General features: G+C 34.4%; 1 protein-coding gene across 2 annotated transcripts in view; it reads left to right on the top strand.

Moving 5' to 3' along the window:
- The window catches only part of LOC150092728 (protein kinase C and casein kinase substrate in neurons protein 1-like), a 214,643-nt gene extending 201,587 nt beyond the window's left edge, over positions 1-13,056 (top strand). For both annotated transcript variants that reach the window (XM_090414551.1, XM_090414550.1), the window contains exon 9: positions 11,399-13,056. In XM_090414551.1, coding sequence (XP_090270677.1) covers positions 11,399-11,511 — 113 coding nt within the window. In that variant the 3' untranslated portion in view covers positions 11,512-13,056. The remainder of the gene's footprint in view (positions 1-11,398) is intronic.
- The last annotated feature ends 6,524 nt before the right edge of the window (positions 13,057-19,580 follow it).

Genomic DNA, 19,580 nt, shown 5'->3' with positions numbered 1-19,580 from the left:
TGTTTGACCACAGGGGCCTTGCACATTTCCTATGCAGTGCCTACATACTGGTCACCATAATGACTGCTAGTGGCATCACTTAGTTTTTGCACCAATTTAGCTCGTCTGTAGTCGATGGTCCAGCTGTAGTCACCATTTCGATGTTTTTCTACAAGTTTTCTTCGAAGCTGACATCCTTGTTCTCTTTGTGCAAATGATAAATCTGGTTGAGCACGTATCGCAATTACAGACAAGTGTCTTTGATCTTGTTGTTGATTGCTGTTATTAGTTTTGATGCGCTTGTCGGCGTGTCGCAAGTCACTTTTACCAGGCGTGGAAAGTTCGTTCTGTACTTTCTTTTGTTTATGGGTCCGAAACGATGGCATCTGATGATATTTTTTAGGATCTGTGTTGCATTCTTCTGCTAATTTGATGATGTGTAGATCGTCTTCTTGTCCATTTCCTTTTGGAAAGTTCAAAATGATGGCATTGAATTTTTTGTTTTTGGCCTCCATTGAGTCATGTACCATTGATACCATTATTTCACAAAGTTCATTTGCGGGGAAGGATGAACTTGCGTTGCAACGTTGATCGTCAGTTGATTTGAGCTTGGTTTCTAGTGTTTGTATTTTGGAGGAAAGAGTTTCATTCATAACCCTGATGTGCTGTTCAAGGTTTTCAGTTCATCTGTCTTTTCAATGGACAACCTATAGAACAAGTAAAACATTTCAGATATTTAGGCACAGTTTTTAGTGAAGATAGCAAATTAAATATGAAATAGACAACAGAATTAGCAAAGCTAGTATAGGAGGCATTTATTCAAATGAATAAATTTATATGGAATAAGAGAGAAGTTATTCAAAACTCAATTCTCCAATATTGTCAGATCTAGCTATATAAAAGACACTAGCTGTATAAAAGACACTCTTCAAACCTTTAACTTATGGATCTGAGAGCCGAATTAAAAAAAATAAAGCACCTGATCAAAGACTGAAGACCATAGATATGAAAGTTTTGTGAAAGATTCTGGGCATAAACAGATGGCATCCATAGTGGAATTATATTAAAAGAAGGATGTTAGGAAGATACTTGACATTATTAGCATTCAGAAAAGTGTCAACAGAGCTGATTTCAGGTCACCTATTTGGAGAGGAAAGGTTAGCAGAAGTGTTTTTTTCATGATTGTAGGAAAAAGATCCAGAGGAAGACCTGGATTGATACAGTAAGGAAGTACCTTTGAAGCCCAGCATATAAGATCTGACAATATTGGAGAATTGATAGATAATAGTTAATTTGGAGGAAAATTGTTGAGTTGATAGGAAGTTAGTAATGATGTAAACATTTCATGTCATACCATCATAATGTCCAGTATATCCCTTGAGGATACACATCAGGAAATTGATGATGATAACAGTGTAGATAAGGTCTATACCCTTGTCTCATACCAGAATGAACATCAGATCATCTTCCTGTACCTCCTTTATTTCTAACCACTGATTTACAACTCAATACAGTGTCCCATTTTTCCATATATATTTGTGACAAATTGAATATCTTTTCTGTTGGCACATTGTCATATGCATTTTCCAGATGTACAAGACTTAAAATATAGGTCCTTGTTATATTCCTACTCACAACTTTTTATCTTAAAGTGAAAATCTGATACCAACAACCTATGTTTATCAAACCCAGCTTGTTCTTATCCAAGATTCTCATCCACATTTTTTCTTAGCCTTTTCTCAAGTATGCTTGTATAAATCTTATCTCTTAAGACTCAGTAAGGAAATTCTATAATTCTCCTATTCAGTTTGATTTTACTTTTTATAGATAGGAAATAGGAACTGTGAAAATTGTTCACACATTTATTCAACTTTCTAACCTTGGATTATGCATTTCAGCAACTGAAAAATTGTTGTACTTCCATATTTGAGCACTCATTTCTGTTCAGATGTCATCTAATTCCTTTCCACTTTTGAGGTTTTTCATAACTTTTTTCTGTCTGGTGTTGATATGTTCTCCTGATTGTGTTCCTCTTGAGTATTTTCTTCCACTGTTTTATCACTTCTTTTATTTAGTAGTTTTTCAAAGTAATTACTCCAGACAGAATATCTTTTTATTTAAGTTTTCATCTCACCTTTTTTATCTCTAAATTCCTTTTCTAGTAGTATTGTCATCATTTTTAAGCCTTTTTCAAAGCTCCAAAACATTTTGCCATCTTTCTGATATTTATCTTCTTTTCTTCGTACTGATCTTCCTGTGACTTTTGATTAGCTACTTTGCACATTGCTTCACTTTCTTACATTTTTCTTTATACTATTTTGTATCACGTTAACTTATTTGCTAGAAACTTTTAATAAGCTTTCTTCTTTCCCATGACTATCTGCAATGACAGAAAAATCCAAACACGCAAGCAACTTCATTACATGGCTCCTCTCTAGCTAAATCAAACACTAATTTCTTCAGAGCTTTTCCACCGAGTCTCCAAGGTTTTGGTTCTTGTCTTTAACTCTTTCATTTTTTTTTTTTTCCCTTGAATAATATTTGTATGTTTGAGTACAGTTTAGCTCTGAAAACTGCCCAACTTTGATTTCTTTCATCCTGCTCAAAGCTAGTTTTTTTTTTTTTTTTTCATATCTAATCCACACATGAAAGGCCACAAGACAAGACCTATAGCACATTAGTACTATGTGTGGGCAAGAGGAATTAGGAATAGAAGAAAGGAGGAATGTGTTCACATTTTGCTTGAACAGCTGTGGATTGTAATCTGTGGGCAAGACAGAGTGGGGGAGACTTTTCCAAAGGACAGAAATAGAGAATAAAAGAGGAGGCAGTGAAGTTGGTTCATTAAGTTTTAAGATGGACTGTAAAAGGGTGTTGGTTAGCAGTGGGTCTTGTTTTGATGATTTTGGAGCAGAGTGGAGGAATAATAGTGACCATCAGCAGGGCACTGTACATGAAAGTATCTGTAGAAGAGGCACAAGGCAGAAACTGAATGTCTATGAGAAAAGGATCATTGATTACCTGGCTTGTTCTCTTTATTATTGTTATTATTATTATTATTATGTGACACCTCTAGGGGGGGTCCAAAGACTCATCGAGGAAGGGCACCTACTCTACAACTCTCAGTCTCCACTATATCAGGATCAGCATCAAACAAAATTTCCTTAGCATACTCAATGCAATTGAAAACTAGCTCAAATTCTTTTGCAGTTAGCTTCTCTCATAACATTCTCTTCTTGTTCGCACTCCTTATCATCTTCTTCATATGCACACTGTTCTTCTAGTTGGAGATCATTCTCACTTAACTGTTCTGAATGGGAATCGAGCAAGTTCCTCGCATCTTTATTATCCAGTTCATTAAATCCAAGTTCTTTTCCAATTGTGCTGATTTCTTCAGTTGTGTTAGATCTTGGATTTTGCGCATGATAAACTAACATGGACTTGAGTTTAAAGTCACTTTCTGCATTGCTTCCTAATTAAAGCATAAGACAATCTTTAGCTACTTTGTATCCTGGTTGAAATGCTTCAGTTTTAGCCAGGAAAGATTTTGTTGGCAAATGCGTCCAAAAGAGACCAATTTTGTCAATGTTGAATATTTGCCGATTGTCATAATCACTGTCCTGAATTATCCTTTGCAATTCTTCAGGAAACCTAGCTGCAGAATCTTTATCAGCACTGGCAGATTCCTCAGTTATTCTTACGTTATGCAGTCCAGTTCAATTTTTAAAATGGTCAAACCAACCTAAACTCGCAGTAAAACTTTCACATTCCTCTTGAAATTTGGTCTCTTTCAATGAGGTAAAAATATTCCCTGTGCTAATAGGTATTCTTTTTTGGTTATAATCAGTGGTAAGCTATGGAAATTTTAACAAAGGAAATTTTTGCAAAAAAAAAAAAAAAAAGGCCTAACTTAGCCCTTATAATATTGATACTTATTGCGACTTTGTAGAGCTTCTGACAGATAGGATAATTCCTGTAGGATATCAATCATTAATGCTAGATCTTTTAAAAATTCCAAATTGAGAAGTCGGTTTAAAAAACCCTTATATTTATCTTTAGATGCAAAATGCTTGCATAAAGCTGAGTAATTTCTCCACAAAGCAAGAACCATTCGTAAACTGCAAGCTGCCCATCGTGGTCCAAACACACAGCCGATTTTTTTGTGATTGATGATAAAAAGTATATAATTTATCCATAAATATTTCAAAATGATTTATTTCTTTAATGTTTTTTATTGAATCATCTAATGCTAAGTGTAAATGATGAGCACAGTGCCAAATCACAACGTTGGGAAATTTTTGTAGAAGTTTGATTGCAACACCTGATTTGTTTCCTAACATTACACTAGCTTCATCAGAACAAAATGCAATGAGATGATTTTTTATATAGTTATCAGAAAATCCAAATGAATTTAAAGTAGCAATTATAGTAGCATGTATACATTCCATGGTGGTATTTTCTAGTTCTACAAGATTATTAAACAAGAAGAACAGGGGGCTCACAAATTTGAGAAAATTTTAACAGAGGACTCGTGCAAGCCCCTTATAGCTCACCACTGGTTATAATCCTCAACCCAGAGTGATAGAAGGCGCTCCATCTCGATCATTAAATGACTTCTATTTTGGGTGATCTGCATGCTTAAAGAAGCAGTAGCAGCTTTTCCTTATTCTTTGTATTCTTTGCTTTTATATAATATAGTCCAAACTGTAGCCTCGCTGTATTCCAGGTCATATCCGATTGTCATAATCACTCTCCTGAATTATCCTTTGCAATTTTTCAGGAAATCTGGCCGCAGAATCTTTATCAGCATTGCAGATTCCCCCTTACGTTATGCAGTCCAGTTCGTGCACAATCATTGTATTACTGGTGCCACTTTCATGTCTCTTAATGACTTCCAACTTTTCCGCTCGCTGCAGATTGGCGATAAAAATTTTGCATAACGTAAAAAAATCACTTTAACTGATTAATACTCACTTAAAGCAGGAAATAGTATCATTTCACTCAATCGTACTAACTGATTATCACGCATATCGAATTCACGTTAAGCGAAGTTTTCCTGTACTGTAGTTTGAACAGTTTCTCATGTGTAGGATTATATTAAAAAAAAAAAAAAAAAAGAGAGAGAGAGAAAAGAAACTGCACCTTGTAACTATATGATTGTGGTCTTTTATGTAACATTGTATGAATTGGAATGTGGAAGGTATAAGTTTGAATAAATTTTCCTGGATGGTATCCTGACATCCACAAGTATTCAACCTACATCTGAAGTCTGTGGTTGTATAGATTGCCCTTACCCAGTATTTCTTGTGTCATTCGTGAAATGTTCTGAAATTTCACTGGATTTACAAGTGTGATTTGACTTTTATGAATCAGGGTATACACATACTTCTTTTTGTTTCTTTGTGATAATTTTCACTTAATATTTGTGAAGATGTTAAATGGATATCTGTCAAGAGAGTTGAAATTGTTGCTAATTCATGATACACAAATTTGACACACAAAACAAATTTTTCTTCCTCATTGTTTATTTTCCTTGTTACGGTCCTTTGTTATATCATCTGTTCTTATGTATTTTCTAAAGAGTACAATTTGCAGGTCTTCAAATCCAATTTTAACAAGTTGCTTCTAATATGCCTTGAATTATTTTTTTTATTCAGTTTTAAACTGGTCTGGTCTTATACTTCTTATAGATTTGTACAAATGTAGGTAATCCAGAAACACTTCTGTAGAGATAAACATAGAACTCTTTCGTGGCATTTCATGTCTTCAGTAAGCAGGCTGCTGTTCTCATTGAGCAATAAAACATCAACTACCGAAAGGCATTTGCAAATATTCATACTTTCATATTAGGATTTGAATCCATGATGTTGGTTGGAGAGTTGAAGCACTATGCATCCAGTGTTATATATATATATATCAGCTATCCAAATTGCCCCCCTTTTTTTTTTACCCTTTTAATGATTTTACAGCTATAAGATGATTAAGAATGAAACTGGATTTTAATAGTCATTAAGATACACTATAAGTTAATCGAATACCAAAAGGGACCATATTAATGACTTCCCAACATCAGTTTAGATAAATCCCTGTTTTCTGTTTGAGATAACCATTTGAGTGAATCATAGCAATGGATTGTTTAATACAACATGAGAAGAGGTTGTCTTCCAAAAAAGCCATGGTGGCTGTATCTATCCCAATCTGTTTTGCAGTCTGTGTTGAATGAATAATATGAAAGACCAAATGTTTCTTTCCTTTGTGTGCTACATTGCCAAATTGTTCATTATCTCTAATTTCAAAACTTTTGCTAGTCAACCTTTTGGATGGTAGAACACATGAACAAGGAGTTCTGTAGATAGACATTTGAATATTTACAGAAAAGATTACTGTCTTATGGTTAGAGGTTGTGGATAGTCTGGATGGATATGCTGATAGGTGATGCCAAAAGAAATTTTCTCTGAGAATGTGTACTGTGGAATAAGTTTATTCCAGAGCATACTTGACTTTTTTTTTTTTCTTTTTTTTTTTTTTAAACAGTTGATTATTCAATGAAATTATTCCAGCCATAGTGTAATGCAAAGATTTTGCCTGCACGTTTGTCATCTTCACCTTATTTTTTTAGATTATTCATAAACATCAAATAATGTTTGCTGTTTTGCTGGATTTATGAGGTAAGTTCCAAAAGTTTCTGACCTGACATAAAATTTGCACCAATTTTAATGCCATGCGTGACAGATAGCACCATCTATGGGGAGCCTTAGTGTACCAGTTTCAACTCTCTACCTACATCATTCAGTTGGGGGTACTCCTTTGACTAACACATGGCATGCTAAGTGACTATAATGTTAAAAATTTAGTACTGCGCACTACATAAAGAAAGATTTTATGATCTGATAATGATTGAAGGTGTGTTGGGGAGGGTATGCAGTAGGGTGAGAATAACATAGAGATCAGCATTTGTGGCATTAGTTGTGTCAGCTCAGTTGGATTTTAGGTTAGTGAGAGATTATTTATGCACAGAAGGAATGTAAGTCAGAATAGTCTTCTCCAGAAAGTCCTCAGTTGGTAGGGAATTCTGAAGAGAGAAAACTATTTACCATAACATATAGTGAATTGTTAGAGAAGAAACTGCCCACCCAGTTACTTAAGACAGAAGACTGACCATAGCATAGCAGTTTGTTGAATAAGTTTACACCAGACAATCAAATCCCTTGGAAATGGTCAGAGCATCTGCATAAATTTCTCCAAATCTTTCCATGGTATGTGTATACAGGCAGATGAGTGATGTAGGCTAGGACCACTGTGGATCTATATTCCAGAAACCATGTTACTGATGGTCACTGATTATATGATAAACCTGTTACATTAGGTACTAAAGTTAGATAATTATTAAATTTTGTGGTAATGGTGTATCAAATACTAAGAGAAGCCACAGGCTAAACTTGTATCACACTACTGTTGTTACATTTGTTTAAAATAAAGTTCTCAGTGTAGTGAAAAGTGCTACACTATTTAATACTACAGTTATCTGTAAACGTGACAATCTCACTGCCAAAATGGAAATACTGTTTAATGGTACAGATTGATGACCAAACTGGTTGGCATGGTCCCTTAAGCCAATCTGTTCTGAATAACTGTTGTGTTTGCAAAAATTATTCTAAATTTTTCATTTGTGTACTTGATGTAAATAAATACTTTATGTCCTTTACACACTTGCTGAAAAACATTATTAAAGCATTATATGCATCTACAAGTGTGTTGGAGGAGGCAGTGATTCACTATACAAAGGTGATCTGTAACCTAACATGATTGGGATATGCCTGTACTAGAGTGCACCTTCTAGTGTTGTTGGGAATATCCTCAGGATAAGATGATTTTTTTTTTAGTACCTAGGGGTATTCAGCATTTTTCTGATGTCTTTCTGGCAGAAAGACATCAAAATATAAAGGTATGCAGTATGTATTTTCTGGTATGATGGGGAGGGAGGGGAGACAGCGATATTTGTGAAGGTCACACAAATATTGCTATCATGCTGGGGTAGGGGGATAAATCAGGATGAGAATAAGACTATGCCATTATCTAAAGCATTGATCAAGCTGCATCAACACTTCCATGCATGAATCTTGTCTCTAGCATATCTGGAAGTTTTTTTTTTTTAATGTGAATCCTAACCACAAAAAGTTGTAAATGTACAGTGCATTTAGTACTATGGGCTAAGCATTAAAAAAATCCAGTTTCCCACATAATACTTTCATCTACTTGACCACCAATAATCAGTGATGAAATTCATCTGTCACCTACAGACATTCTCAAACATCCTTACTGCAGTGGGATTCAAATTTGCATCCTGATAGTTGGAGAGATGAGTAACTAAGATGGTATCAGAACTGTGACATGTTGAATGAGGATAGATTGAGGAAATATGGCTTAGTGTGTGTCATAATACTGAAGGAGAAGTGAATAAGCTTATTAGATAGATGGGTGACAAGGCTCCTTCTGATCTCTTCACCTATTGTACAGAGGAGTGATGGGAGATAAGGTCATTGCTGGAAACTGTATAAGGATGTGGGCAGTAAGTGAGAGGTGACATGTTGCATAGGAAGGCAGGTGCATGGAATGTTGCTGGAGTCGATAGTGATGTGCCAATGTTGAAGTTCAAGATGTGGTATGATGTAATGCTATTGTGGTGTATAGAATAGGACTGCCTGATGAATCTAGTGACTCTATTAAGGCCTAGCAATTATACAAATATATACAATTGTTACAAGTACTGGACTCAACTGTTTTTGTACTTTTTTTTTGTAAGTATATTTGCCCTTGGCAGCTTATGATATGATAGAATGTGTTCATCAACTAGTACAGCGTTTCCCCAAACTTTTCCTTTGACGGAACACTTCACAAATCCTGAAATTTTCACAGAACACCTTGGTTATTTTGTAATGTATTAATTAATAATTAATTGTTAATTTACCTGATTTTTATTATTAATTAATAACTGATTAAACATAAACATCATTAAATTAATTTGTGCTGATTTTCATTGACATATCCCATTCTGATCACCAAAAATTTATAATATAAGTACTTATGGGTGAATGCAGACTTTTTCTCCTGTGTGCTGGTAGTTTTCCCCTCCTTTTGTACATCCTGGAGATCGCTTTGTAGGCTGGTGGTGGATGACTCACTATCTGTCGCGTCACAAAACACCTTCAATAAGAGATTTCTTAATACCAAAATTAAACAGTCTCTTATTCATATTAAAATTTAAATCTGCAGGCCTATTACTTTTAAAAAATCACAGCACTACAGTTTCGAAACTTTCACCCTACAATACGAACTTGCGAAGAAAGTATTCAGTATTACTAGATTTAAGAACCGGATACAGACTGCCTTGATCTTCAATTTTAGTGGAAAAATTTTCTTTATACTTCCTTGCTGATTGGTCACTAACATTTGCAACAGATGTTATTTCTTTCAGTTTTGTGAACAGAGTATACACCGCCCATTGTTGTAATCGACTTGCTGGCAATTTTTATGATCGGTCATAAACAGTGGTATTCTCTTTCCCAATTATTGAAAGATTTCGATGTGTGAAATTAACAATAATTCATGGAATATTTCCATGTATAAAAATATGCTGCCTGGTCACTGACATTTGCTACACAGATGTCATTTCCTTCAATTTTGAGAACAGAGGCTACGCCGCCCATTGTTATAATCTGCTTGCATGCAATTTTTATGACCGGTCATAAACAGCGGTATACCCTTTCCCAAATGTTGAAAGGTTTCGATATGTGAAAATTAACAATAATTCATGAATACTTCCACGTTGAAAAATACACGGCTTGGTCACTAACATTTGCTACGCAGATGTTATTAGGTGTTCTGGGTCTGAACTTTTCGACATATTCACGAATATTATTCTCCTCAGAATATTTACACTATAAAATATTTATTCATGAAAAATGCTTAGAAAACTAAATGACAAATTTCAGGAGAACTTCTTGTGGAACACAGTGGGAAACCCTGAACTAGTATATGGTTTAGTGGAAAACGTATAAGAATTTCTTCAGAGAGGGACTTCTCTGAGGGGAAGGAAATTGTATTTTTGTGTAGCAGAGCTAAAATGACAAGACTAATTAGGATGGGAATTAAGCCAAAACAGTTAAATTTAGGTAGTTCAGTGATTAGAATGGGGGGGGGGGGAATACACACAAAATTTCAAACTGAATGATGAAAATTCCTGCCTACTACACATTTTTACTTGAATATGGCAAGAAAAAGGCTACATTTAGTCTTTAATGCAGCACTCCAAAATATATATCATTGTTTCTAGAAAGTAATACACCCACAGGAATTATTTATTTAGGAAAGGATCATTCATAGTCCTCTACAAATTATCTTGTACTTGGTAGAGTGTTAAATTCCATTCATCCAGAATGAAATTATTTTAGTTTCATTCTGGCTGGACAGAAATATAAAAACTTTCATGTGACATATTTTGTTCTGGTAAATGGTCTAAATTAAACAAATATTGAGATAGTGCAACTGAAAGGAGAGTATAAATAATGAGTTTTAGTAAAATCTGTCCAGCTAGTCCGAGAATGCAAGGTACATAGTCAGAGAGGCAAAAATGAGTCTGTGGTTATTCATTTTTGCAAAGTATACATGTTAATAATAAAATTATGGTGCTGAAGGTAAATTACTTGCTGTGGTTAGAATACTTACATTCAACTTAAGTTTAAACAGTAAATAGTACTTTATTGTCAGTTTCATACATTATTAGTGGTCTCCAGTTATGATTTGAATTATTATATTTATTCCTCTTGTTAAGTCAAAAACAAAGATTGTAATGCTTACTATAAAGGTCACACAGACTAATATTTTTAATGACATTTTCTACTTAGTTAATATTCAAATTCACTTATTATTTTTAATGAAATAATATCAAAAGAAAAGATGAGAAAGGGTTAAAATAAAACTCTTTCCCATCATATTCAGAAGTTGAAATAACACATGCCTAAATGACATGATTACCACTCCATGATATCCCACAATTGTATTAGGCTCCTATAGTTTAATCCTAATTAAAGTGTGTTGTATGAGTATATCCAACTCGTAGGATGCCCACTGGAAATTTATTATTGTGTGTGTGGTGGGGTAACAATCGCTACATTTCTAATGCATGTAATTTTAGGGTGTTATTTTCTGAAATCATTGTGTAAGAGGCCCTTTGAATTCAGTGTAGTGTAAAATGACTAACTACAGTTATTAATTTACTTCTGTTTGAAATGCTGATACTATAATTATTAAAAACGAAACTTTTGAGTGTGAACCTTTTACTTATGCAATTGTATTATATGAAGTAATATTTTGTTATTAGTAGTAGAAATTACATTGTAGTTACCTTGTGTATTTTTAGGTGAGCGTTTTGAAAAACTTGAGGATGAAGATGAGCAAGGGTGGTGTAAAGGTAGAAAAGATGGTTGTGTTGGCCTTTATCCAGCAAATTATGTGGAGGTCATTCAGAACTGAACTCTGAATATTATAAAGAACAGTAATCTTGTGGGTAAGAGGGATTTTTAATGAGGGAACAAAAAAAAAAAGAATTTTTTTAAATTATTCTGAATGGGTAGCTAAATTGGAATTTAAATATACAAATAATACCATCAGCTTGTCTTTAGATTCAGAGCGGTAGATCTTTGCAATCTGCTGGAAAAACTGATGTGTGTGTGTGAAAAGATTATACTAATTTCGAGTTTAAAATTAGGGAGTGTTGGCATGTGATTATGTGTGTTCAATGCATTTTAACTTTGGCAATGTCATAATACGGTATTTCCTTTAACTTTTTTTCACATCCCAACATCTTAGTTGAAACCTCAAAGATACTCAAAATAAACCTCATCTTAAACACAGAAAATGCTAAATTAGTCAATAATTCTAATCCATATCAGTTGATTTTTATTTTGTGTCAAACATTATACATAAACTAATTTTGGCATTGTTTTAAATATAATTATGCTTTAAAACCATGAGTTTCTAGTGTGTGTGTGTGTGTGTATATACACACACACACACAATATTTTTGCTTTTTGCATTCACCTCTAAATATTATATATCTATCTCAGAAAATGCTCTCTAGCATGTGTGTGTGTGTGAATGAAAACAAGGTGATATGTAATAAAGTGTGTGTTTTTTAAGTAAAGTAATCCATGAAATAGTGTACCTTAGAACTGTTAACATATCAATTAATTTGTCTTATATTAGCAGTACAATTTTTTTTTTTCATTTATTTCCATTTGCATTGAATAGAAAAAAGTTTGACAGTTGATTTAATATTTAAAGTTAAATAGGCAGGATAATGCATCCATAAGTGTTTCTGTAATATATAATAAAAAATGCAGTTGTTTGCTGGCCTGCTGATTATTGATGAAAAAAGTTTTTTTGTGGGGGATTCTATTTAGACATGATTTAGATTACATTAAATCACAGCTGATTAAAATCCACTGTATATTATTTATTGTAAATTATTTCAGTGTTCATATCTGTAAGAACAAATTTTATTCTTTATTTGATAGTGCTGCGAATGATTTGCCTGCATTCTTATTCATGATTAAATTATATATTGTATCCAAAATTTGGAATCTTTTGATTTCTTAAAATCTTGTGTGTGGTGCTCCGTTTATAATCTTGTCTTCCATGCAGTATCTGCATTTGTCAATTTATATTTGTATATAAAAATGTGTTTGTTTCTTATATTTAATGTAATTTTGTATATACATTTTCAATTTCCACTTAATGAGAAATGTTAAGAATTTTTTTTACAAGAAATACACAAGTTTTATACATGCAGAATTAAGGAAGTGTACTTCTATTACCTTTTATAATTAAATTGTCTGTAAGTAAATTTAATGTTGCCTTGCAATATCTGATCTAATACAAGATGCACCTTTTCTTACAACAACGTCTTTTTTTAAATTGTATTTTGCCCTAGTCCATTAACTGTATAAAAGTGAAAACTAAAACTCTTTTGAATTGAACATTCCTTTAATAAAAACAAAATAAAAAAATAGCATGTGATCACTGGCTCCTGTTTCATTTATAATGTGATGCTTAAAGAAGGTATCATTTTATGGAATGAATTATTTTGATAGTTAAAAATAGTTCAAATTCAACACTAATAAATATGTGTGTTGAATTTGACTAAGTTTTAACTAAAATTCTATTTAATTTTTTATGATGGGTCATCGCACAATAGAAAATATAATGTGACTTACATATAGTATATTTCCCATTGCCAATGTCTTGTTTGGATGTTTAATGTTAAAAGTGCCTCCATGGCACAATTGGAAGAACTGTGGAACATCGCACCCTTCAATTAGAATAGACGGGTTCAATTCTTGTCATAAGGAGAGGAATCTTTATATGGGCTTTTTCAAATGAAGGTGAGTTAGCTGATCTCATATGGAGAGCAGGGTTTTCCCCCTCTTGGAAATTAGGGTTTCTCATCCAGCAAATTGGCCATGAGAATACATGCAGTTCACAAAGTAGTGTTGGTAGTGGTGATGATGCGTGATAGATGGTGTTAATAGTAGTATCATTATGTCTAGGTAGAGAATTTAAGTAGTAGGAAAGATATGAACAAATGCAAGCCTGTGCATTTAGTAAGAAGGTTGCAGGTCAGATTAGATGGATATAAGTTGAATGGTCATGCATCAAGAAGAATTAATGAATACAAGAATTTTGGCATTTTAATTGATATTTTCAGGAATCATATTGGTGATACAATTAGTAAAGATCAACACATAGCTTTCATTAAATGGAGCTTCAGCTATTGGGAGAAAGGAAGTTATATTATTTTACAAATCTCTGGGCAGGCCAATATGTCATTGTTATATAGCATCTTACTCAGATTTTTAATGGATATCTAGAGAATAAAGATTTATTGTTACAAAGACCATATATTTACAACGTACTTAAGCTCTTACAAATTGCCTACCGGTTTCGCTAGTAACTGACCAGCTTTCTCAAGGCTTGCATAGTACAAAAAAGAGGTAAATGCAAAAAAAGGTTTCAAAATACAAAGAACCGTTAGTACCTGTTAGGTAGCAAGGGTGACACGTTCTCGTGACATAACTACTCAGCATCATGAACACGCGTTACATGCAAACGCGTAATATGATTATTTGCGTACTGTAGCTCTGTTGAACTGAGGGAGTTAATTAGATTTTTCCAGGTATCGTTCAGAATGGCCCCTTGATTTCTGTTTAGGTTATTTCCCGTACGTAGTACAACTGCCGCTTCTTTAAATACTCGATTTCTGTAATCCTCGTCTACGTAGGGCATGGAGCTGTTATTCCAGTCTATAGTGTGGTTCGAAGTTGAAAAGTGATGTGCCAATCCTGAGGTGATCGTTCTGTTGTGATTAACATTGCCTATATGTTCTTTCTGTCTTATTTCCAGGCTTCTCGAAGTCTGTCCGATGTAGGAAAGACCGTACGTGCATGGAATATTATACACACCTAGATATTTATAAAATGGCACACTGTCTTTAGGGGGTCTTAGGACCTGTCTTATGCTATTTGTTGGTTTAAATACAACCCTGATGTTATGTGTCTTTAACAATCTTGCAATTTTTGTTGAAGTTGAACCTATAAAGGGGATGACTGCTGTTGAGATATGCTGGGCGACTGTTCTTTCTTGTTGGTTATCTATGTATAGAAATTTGTTGATGATGTGTCTAGGATAACCATTTTGTGATAGAGTTGTAGCTATTTGAGACAGTTCTGTTTGAACTTCTTCCTCGTCAGAGATAAATTTTCTAGCTCGATTTCTTAGCATGTGGATGATGCTGTGTTTCTGTGACCTCTGATGGTTAGAAGAGTAATGTAGGTATCTTCCCGTGTCGGTTGGTTTTTTGTAAATCGACAGTTTGATGCTGTTTCCTTGTCTTTTTACTAGTAAGTCCAAGAAGTGTAGCTGTTCGTTATTTTCTACTTCTAGAGTAAATTTTATTTTATTGTGGAGTGCATTGATTCTGTTAACAAACAGATGTAGGCTTTCTAAGTTGTCTTTCCATATGATGAAGATGTCATCCACATATCTCCACCATATAGAAGGTTTAGGAGTAATGCTGGTGAATATTTCATCTTCAAATTTCGCCATGAAAAGGTCTGCACATGGTGGCGACAGAGGGCTGCCCATGGCTAGGCCTTCTAACTGTTTGTATATCTTGTTGTTAACTTTGAAAAAATTTGATTGTAGGCAATGCTCGAACATCTTTGTGATATCTGCAGGAAAGATATCTTTGATAATGTTCATTACTTCTTCTACTGGTACATTCGTGAACAAGGACACTACATCTAGGCTGGCCATTATGTCTGTTTGTGTAATTTTTATGATTTTTAGTTTGTCCACAAAGTGTTGAGAATTTTTTAAGTAGGACTCTGTTTGTCTAATTTTTCCTTTAAGTAAATTCGCTAGGTGCTTAGCCAATAGGTACGTTGGGGATGACCTGCCATCCACAATCGGACGAAGTGGCACTTCTTCTGTATGCACTTTAGGCGCCCCGTACAGTCTAGGAGTGATGGGATGTGAGGATTTAAGTTTTCGTTTTAATTCTTCAGGCCAAGTATTCATGTTACGGATCAGGATGTTTGTCTCATTGTGGTTCTTCATTGTGGGATCTCTGGTGAGGATTTTGTACGTGGAACTGTCAGATAGTAAGTCGTTTAACTTCTTCATGTAGTCTTTGGAGTTAAGGATAACGGTGGCATTCCCCTTGTCTGCTTTCATAATTATTATTTCTTTGTTCTTCCTTAAGTCCCCAATAGCTTTCCTATCATATGGAGTGGTATTCAGTTGTGTTTGTTTTGCTGTTGCTGGGATGATAGTGCTTTTGAATCTAATTGGCTACACCTTGTGGTAGTGGGCAGAGACTTTTTTCAATTCCACACATAAAGTTCATTTTTGGGATGTAATTAGGAGTGATAGAAAAGTTAAAACTTTTTTTAGAATCTCCGATTCATGTTTCGAAAGGCAGTGATTCGACAGGTTGAAGATCACTTTGTTAACTGGGAGGCCATTGTGTGTCTGGTATTTTTTCTTGTACAGTTCGTTAAATTTTCTAATTTGTTTGGCTTTATTGAACTGGAAAATTTTCTCGTAGCTCTGTTCTAACATGTGGTCTATATAATTCCAGGTTGTATATTCAAGACTGTTTGAAATGTCATCAAAATATTCGCGGCAATTAATATCACTAATATTCAATTGGTACCTGATGTGTTGGATTCTTTCTCTGAGTAGTGCCAATGACGCCTTGTGGTAAATTCTTCTGGCTTGTATGGATTTAATATGCCCGTTGATTATAAGAAATTTAGGGATGATGGAGAAATCCCTACACCTTTTTAGGAAAGTTAAGTGGTTCAATAGCTTGGCCTTTCTGCATTTTTCCTTTTCTAAGCACCGAACTTTGTGTTTCATTAGACTATTTAAATTGTACAAGTTTTGGTCATAGAGTATTACAAAATAAAGATTTATTGTTACAAAGACCATATATTTACAACGTACTTAAGCTCTTACAAATTGTCTACCAGTTTCGCTAGTAATTGACCAGCTTTCTCAAGGCTTGCATAGTACAAAAAAGAGGTAAATGCAAAAAAAGGTTTCAAAATACAAAGAACCGTTAGTACCTGTTAGGTAGCTAGGGTGACACGTTCGCGTGACATAACTGCTCAGCATCATGAACACGCGTTACATGCAAACGTGTAATATGATTATTTGCGTACTGTAGCTCTGTTGAACTGAGGGAGTTAATTAGATTTTTCCAGGTATCGTTCAGAATGGCCCCTTGATTTCTGTTTAGGTTATTTCTCATACGTAGTACAACTGCCGCTTCTTTAAATACTCGATGTCTGTAATCCTCGTCTACGTAGGGCATGGAGCTGTTATTCCAGTCTATAGTGTGTTTCGAAGTTGAAAAGTGATGTGCCAATTCTGAGGTGATCGTTCTGTTGTGATTAACATCGCCTATATGTTCTTTCTGTCTTATTTCCAGGCTTCTCGAAGTCTGTCCGATGTAGGAAAGACCGCACGTGCATGGAATATTATACACACCTGGATATTTATAAAATGGCACACTGTCTTTAGGGGATCTTAGGACCTGTCTTATGCTATTTGTTGGTTTAAATACAACCCTGATGTTATGTGTCTTTAACAATCTTGCAATTTTTGTTGAAGTTGAACTTATAAAGGGGATGACTGCTTTTGAGATATGCTGGGCGACTGTTCTTTCTTGTTGGTTATCTATGTATAGAAATTTGTTGATGATGTGTCTAGGATAACCATTTTGTGATAGAGTTGTAGCTATTTGAGACAGTTCTGTTTGAACTTCTTCCTCGTCAGAGATAAATTTTCTAGCTCGATTTCTTAGCATGTGGATGATGCTGTATTTCTGTGACCTATGATGGTTAGAAGAGTAATGTAGGTATCTTCCCGTGTCGGTTGGTTTTTTGTAAATGAACAGTTTGATGCTGTTTCCTTGTTTTTTTACTAGTAAGTCCAAGAAGTGTTGCTGTTCGTTATTTTCTACTTCTAGAGTAAATTTTATTTTATTGTGGAGTGCATTGATTCTGTTAACAAACAGATGTAGGCTTTCTAAGTTGTCTTTCCATATGATGAAGATGTCATCCACATATCTCCACCATATAGAAGGTTTAGGAGTAATGCTGGTGAATATTTCATCTTCAAATTTCGCCATGAAAAGGTCTGCCCATGGCTAGGCCTTCTAACTCTGACGAGGAAGAAGTTCAAACAGAACTGTCTCAAATAGCTACAACTCTATCACAAAATGGTTATCCTAGACACATCATCAACAAATTTCTATACATAGATAACCAACAAGAAAGAACAGTCGCCCAGCATATCTCAACAGCAGTCATCCCATTTATAGGTTCAACTTCAACAAAAATTGCAAGATTGTTAAAGACACATAACATCAGGGTTGTATTTAAACCAACAAATAGCATAAAACAGGTCCTAAGATCCCCTAAAGACAGTGTGCCATTTTATAAATATCCAGGTGTGTATAATATTCCATGCACGTGCGGTCTTTCCTACAGCGGATAGACTTCGAGAAGCCTAGAAATAAGACAGAAAGAACATATAGGCGATGTTAATGACAACAGAACGATCACCTCAGGATTGGCACATCACTTTTCAACTTTGAACCACACTATAGACTGGAATAACAGCTCCATGCCCTACGTAGGCAAGGATTACAGACATCGAGTATTTAAAGGAGTGGCAGTTGTACTACGTACGGGAAGTAACCTAAACAGAAATCAAGGGGCCATTCTGAACGATACCTGGAAAAATCTAATTAACTCCCTCAGTTCAACAGAGCTACAGTACGCAAATAATCATATTACGCGTTTGCATGTAACACGTGTTCATGATGCTGAGTAGTTATGTCACGCGAACGTGTCACCCTAGCTACCTAAAAGATACTAACGGTTCTTTGTATTTTGAAACCTTTTTTTGCATTTACCTCTTTTTTGTACTATGCAAGCCTTGAGAAAGCTGGTCAGTTACTAGCGAAACCGGTAGGCAATTTGTAAGAGCTTAAGTACGTTGTAAATATATGGTCTTTGTAACAATAAATCTTTATTTTGTAATACTTTATGACCAAAACATGTACAATTTGGATATCTAGAGATTTGAAGATATTCAGAGAAGATACACTAAGTTTGTGAAGAGAACCTTGTGAGAAACAGTTACATATAATCAGATGAATTTATCCAAAAGCAGACAGATTTAAGTTGATTAGTTAATTCGAGGCGTGTATAAGACACAATGGGAGTTTGGCTGAAGCCAAACTCCCACTGTGTCTTATACATTCTTCTTATACATGTATTATCACTAGAAAACATGATGTATAAGATAATCAGTTCAGTAAGTGAAATCTGATTTTGTTTGCAGATCTGAGTATTATCAAAATTCTTTCAAGAGAAAATGAAAACAAATGGACAAAGTTCCAGTTTATATGGATGAAAATATGTGACATGGCACTCAGCAGCAGGCCATAGATGAATTTATGCAACTTTAAGAATTAGTTATGGCTGGAGGTTAGGTTAATTCAAATTTACATTTTTTTTTTTTAGCAGTCTAGTTTATTTTAGTTTTTTTAGCACTAGTAGAACATGCCAGCATGATGTGTTTGTGTAGTATGTGGATAAACAAATAATTTTAAAAAATATTAAAGGAGAATGTGAGAATTAAAGAGAAGAAGAATATAAGCTATGACTGGGTGTACACAAGCTAACTTAAATGTATGTGGTGAATAGCATGTTAGATATATCAGTTTAGCCACAGTGCTGACTGCTTAGAATGTGGTTCACCAACTGTTGTTTTTCCCCACCACATTGCAACTGTTCTTTGTAATTCAGTTTTTACTCCTACAAATATAAAAAAAACCAGCCTTAAACACATTTGGTCACAGTTTCATTTACCATCCAGCTATTAAGGATTTTGGAAAAATTCTTGGGCTTAATGCCATTGCTGTCCTAGGTGGAATTAATCTCCTGGTGGAAGGCTGTTAATTATCA

This window comes from Typopeltis vanoorti, chromosome 25, assembly GCF_054136105.1.
Source record: "Typopeltis vanoorti isolate ZY-2024b chromosome 25, IOZ_Tvanoo_1.0, whole genome shotgun sequence".
In the NCBI taxonomy this organism is placed as follows: Eukaryota; Metazoa; Arthropoda; class Arachnida; order Uropygi; family Thelyphonidae; genus Typopeltis; species Typopeltis vanoorti.
The sequence above is the reverse complement of the archived record's forward strand: the minus strand, read 5'-3'. Positions and strand labels throughout refer to the sequence as shown.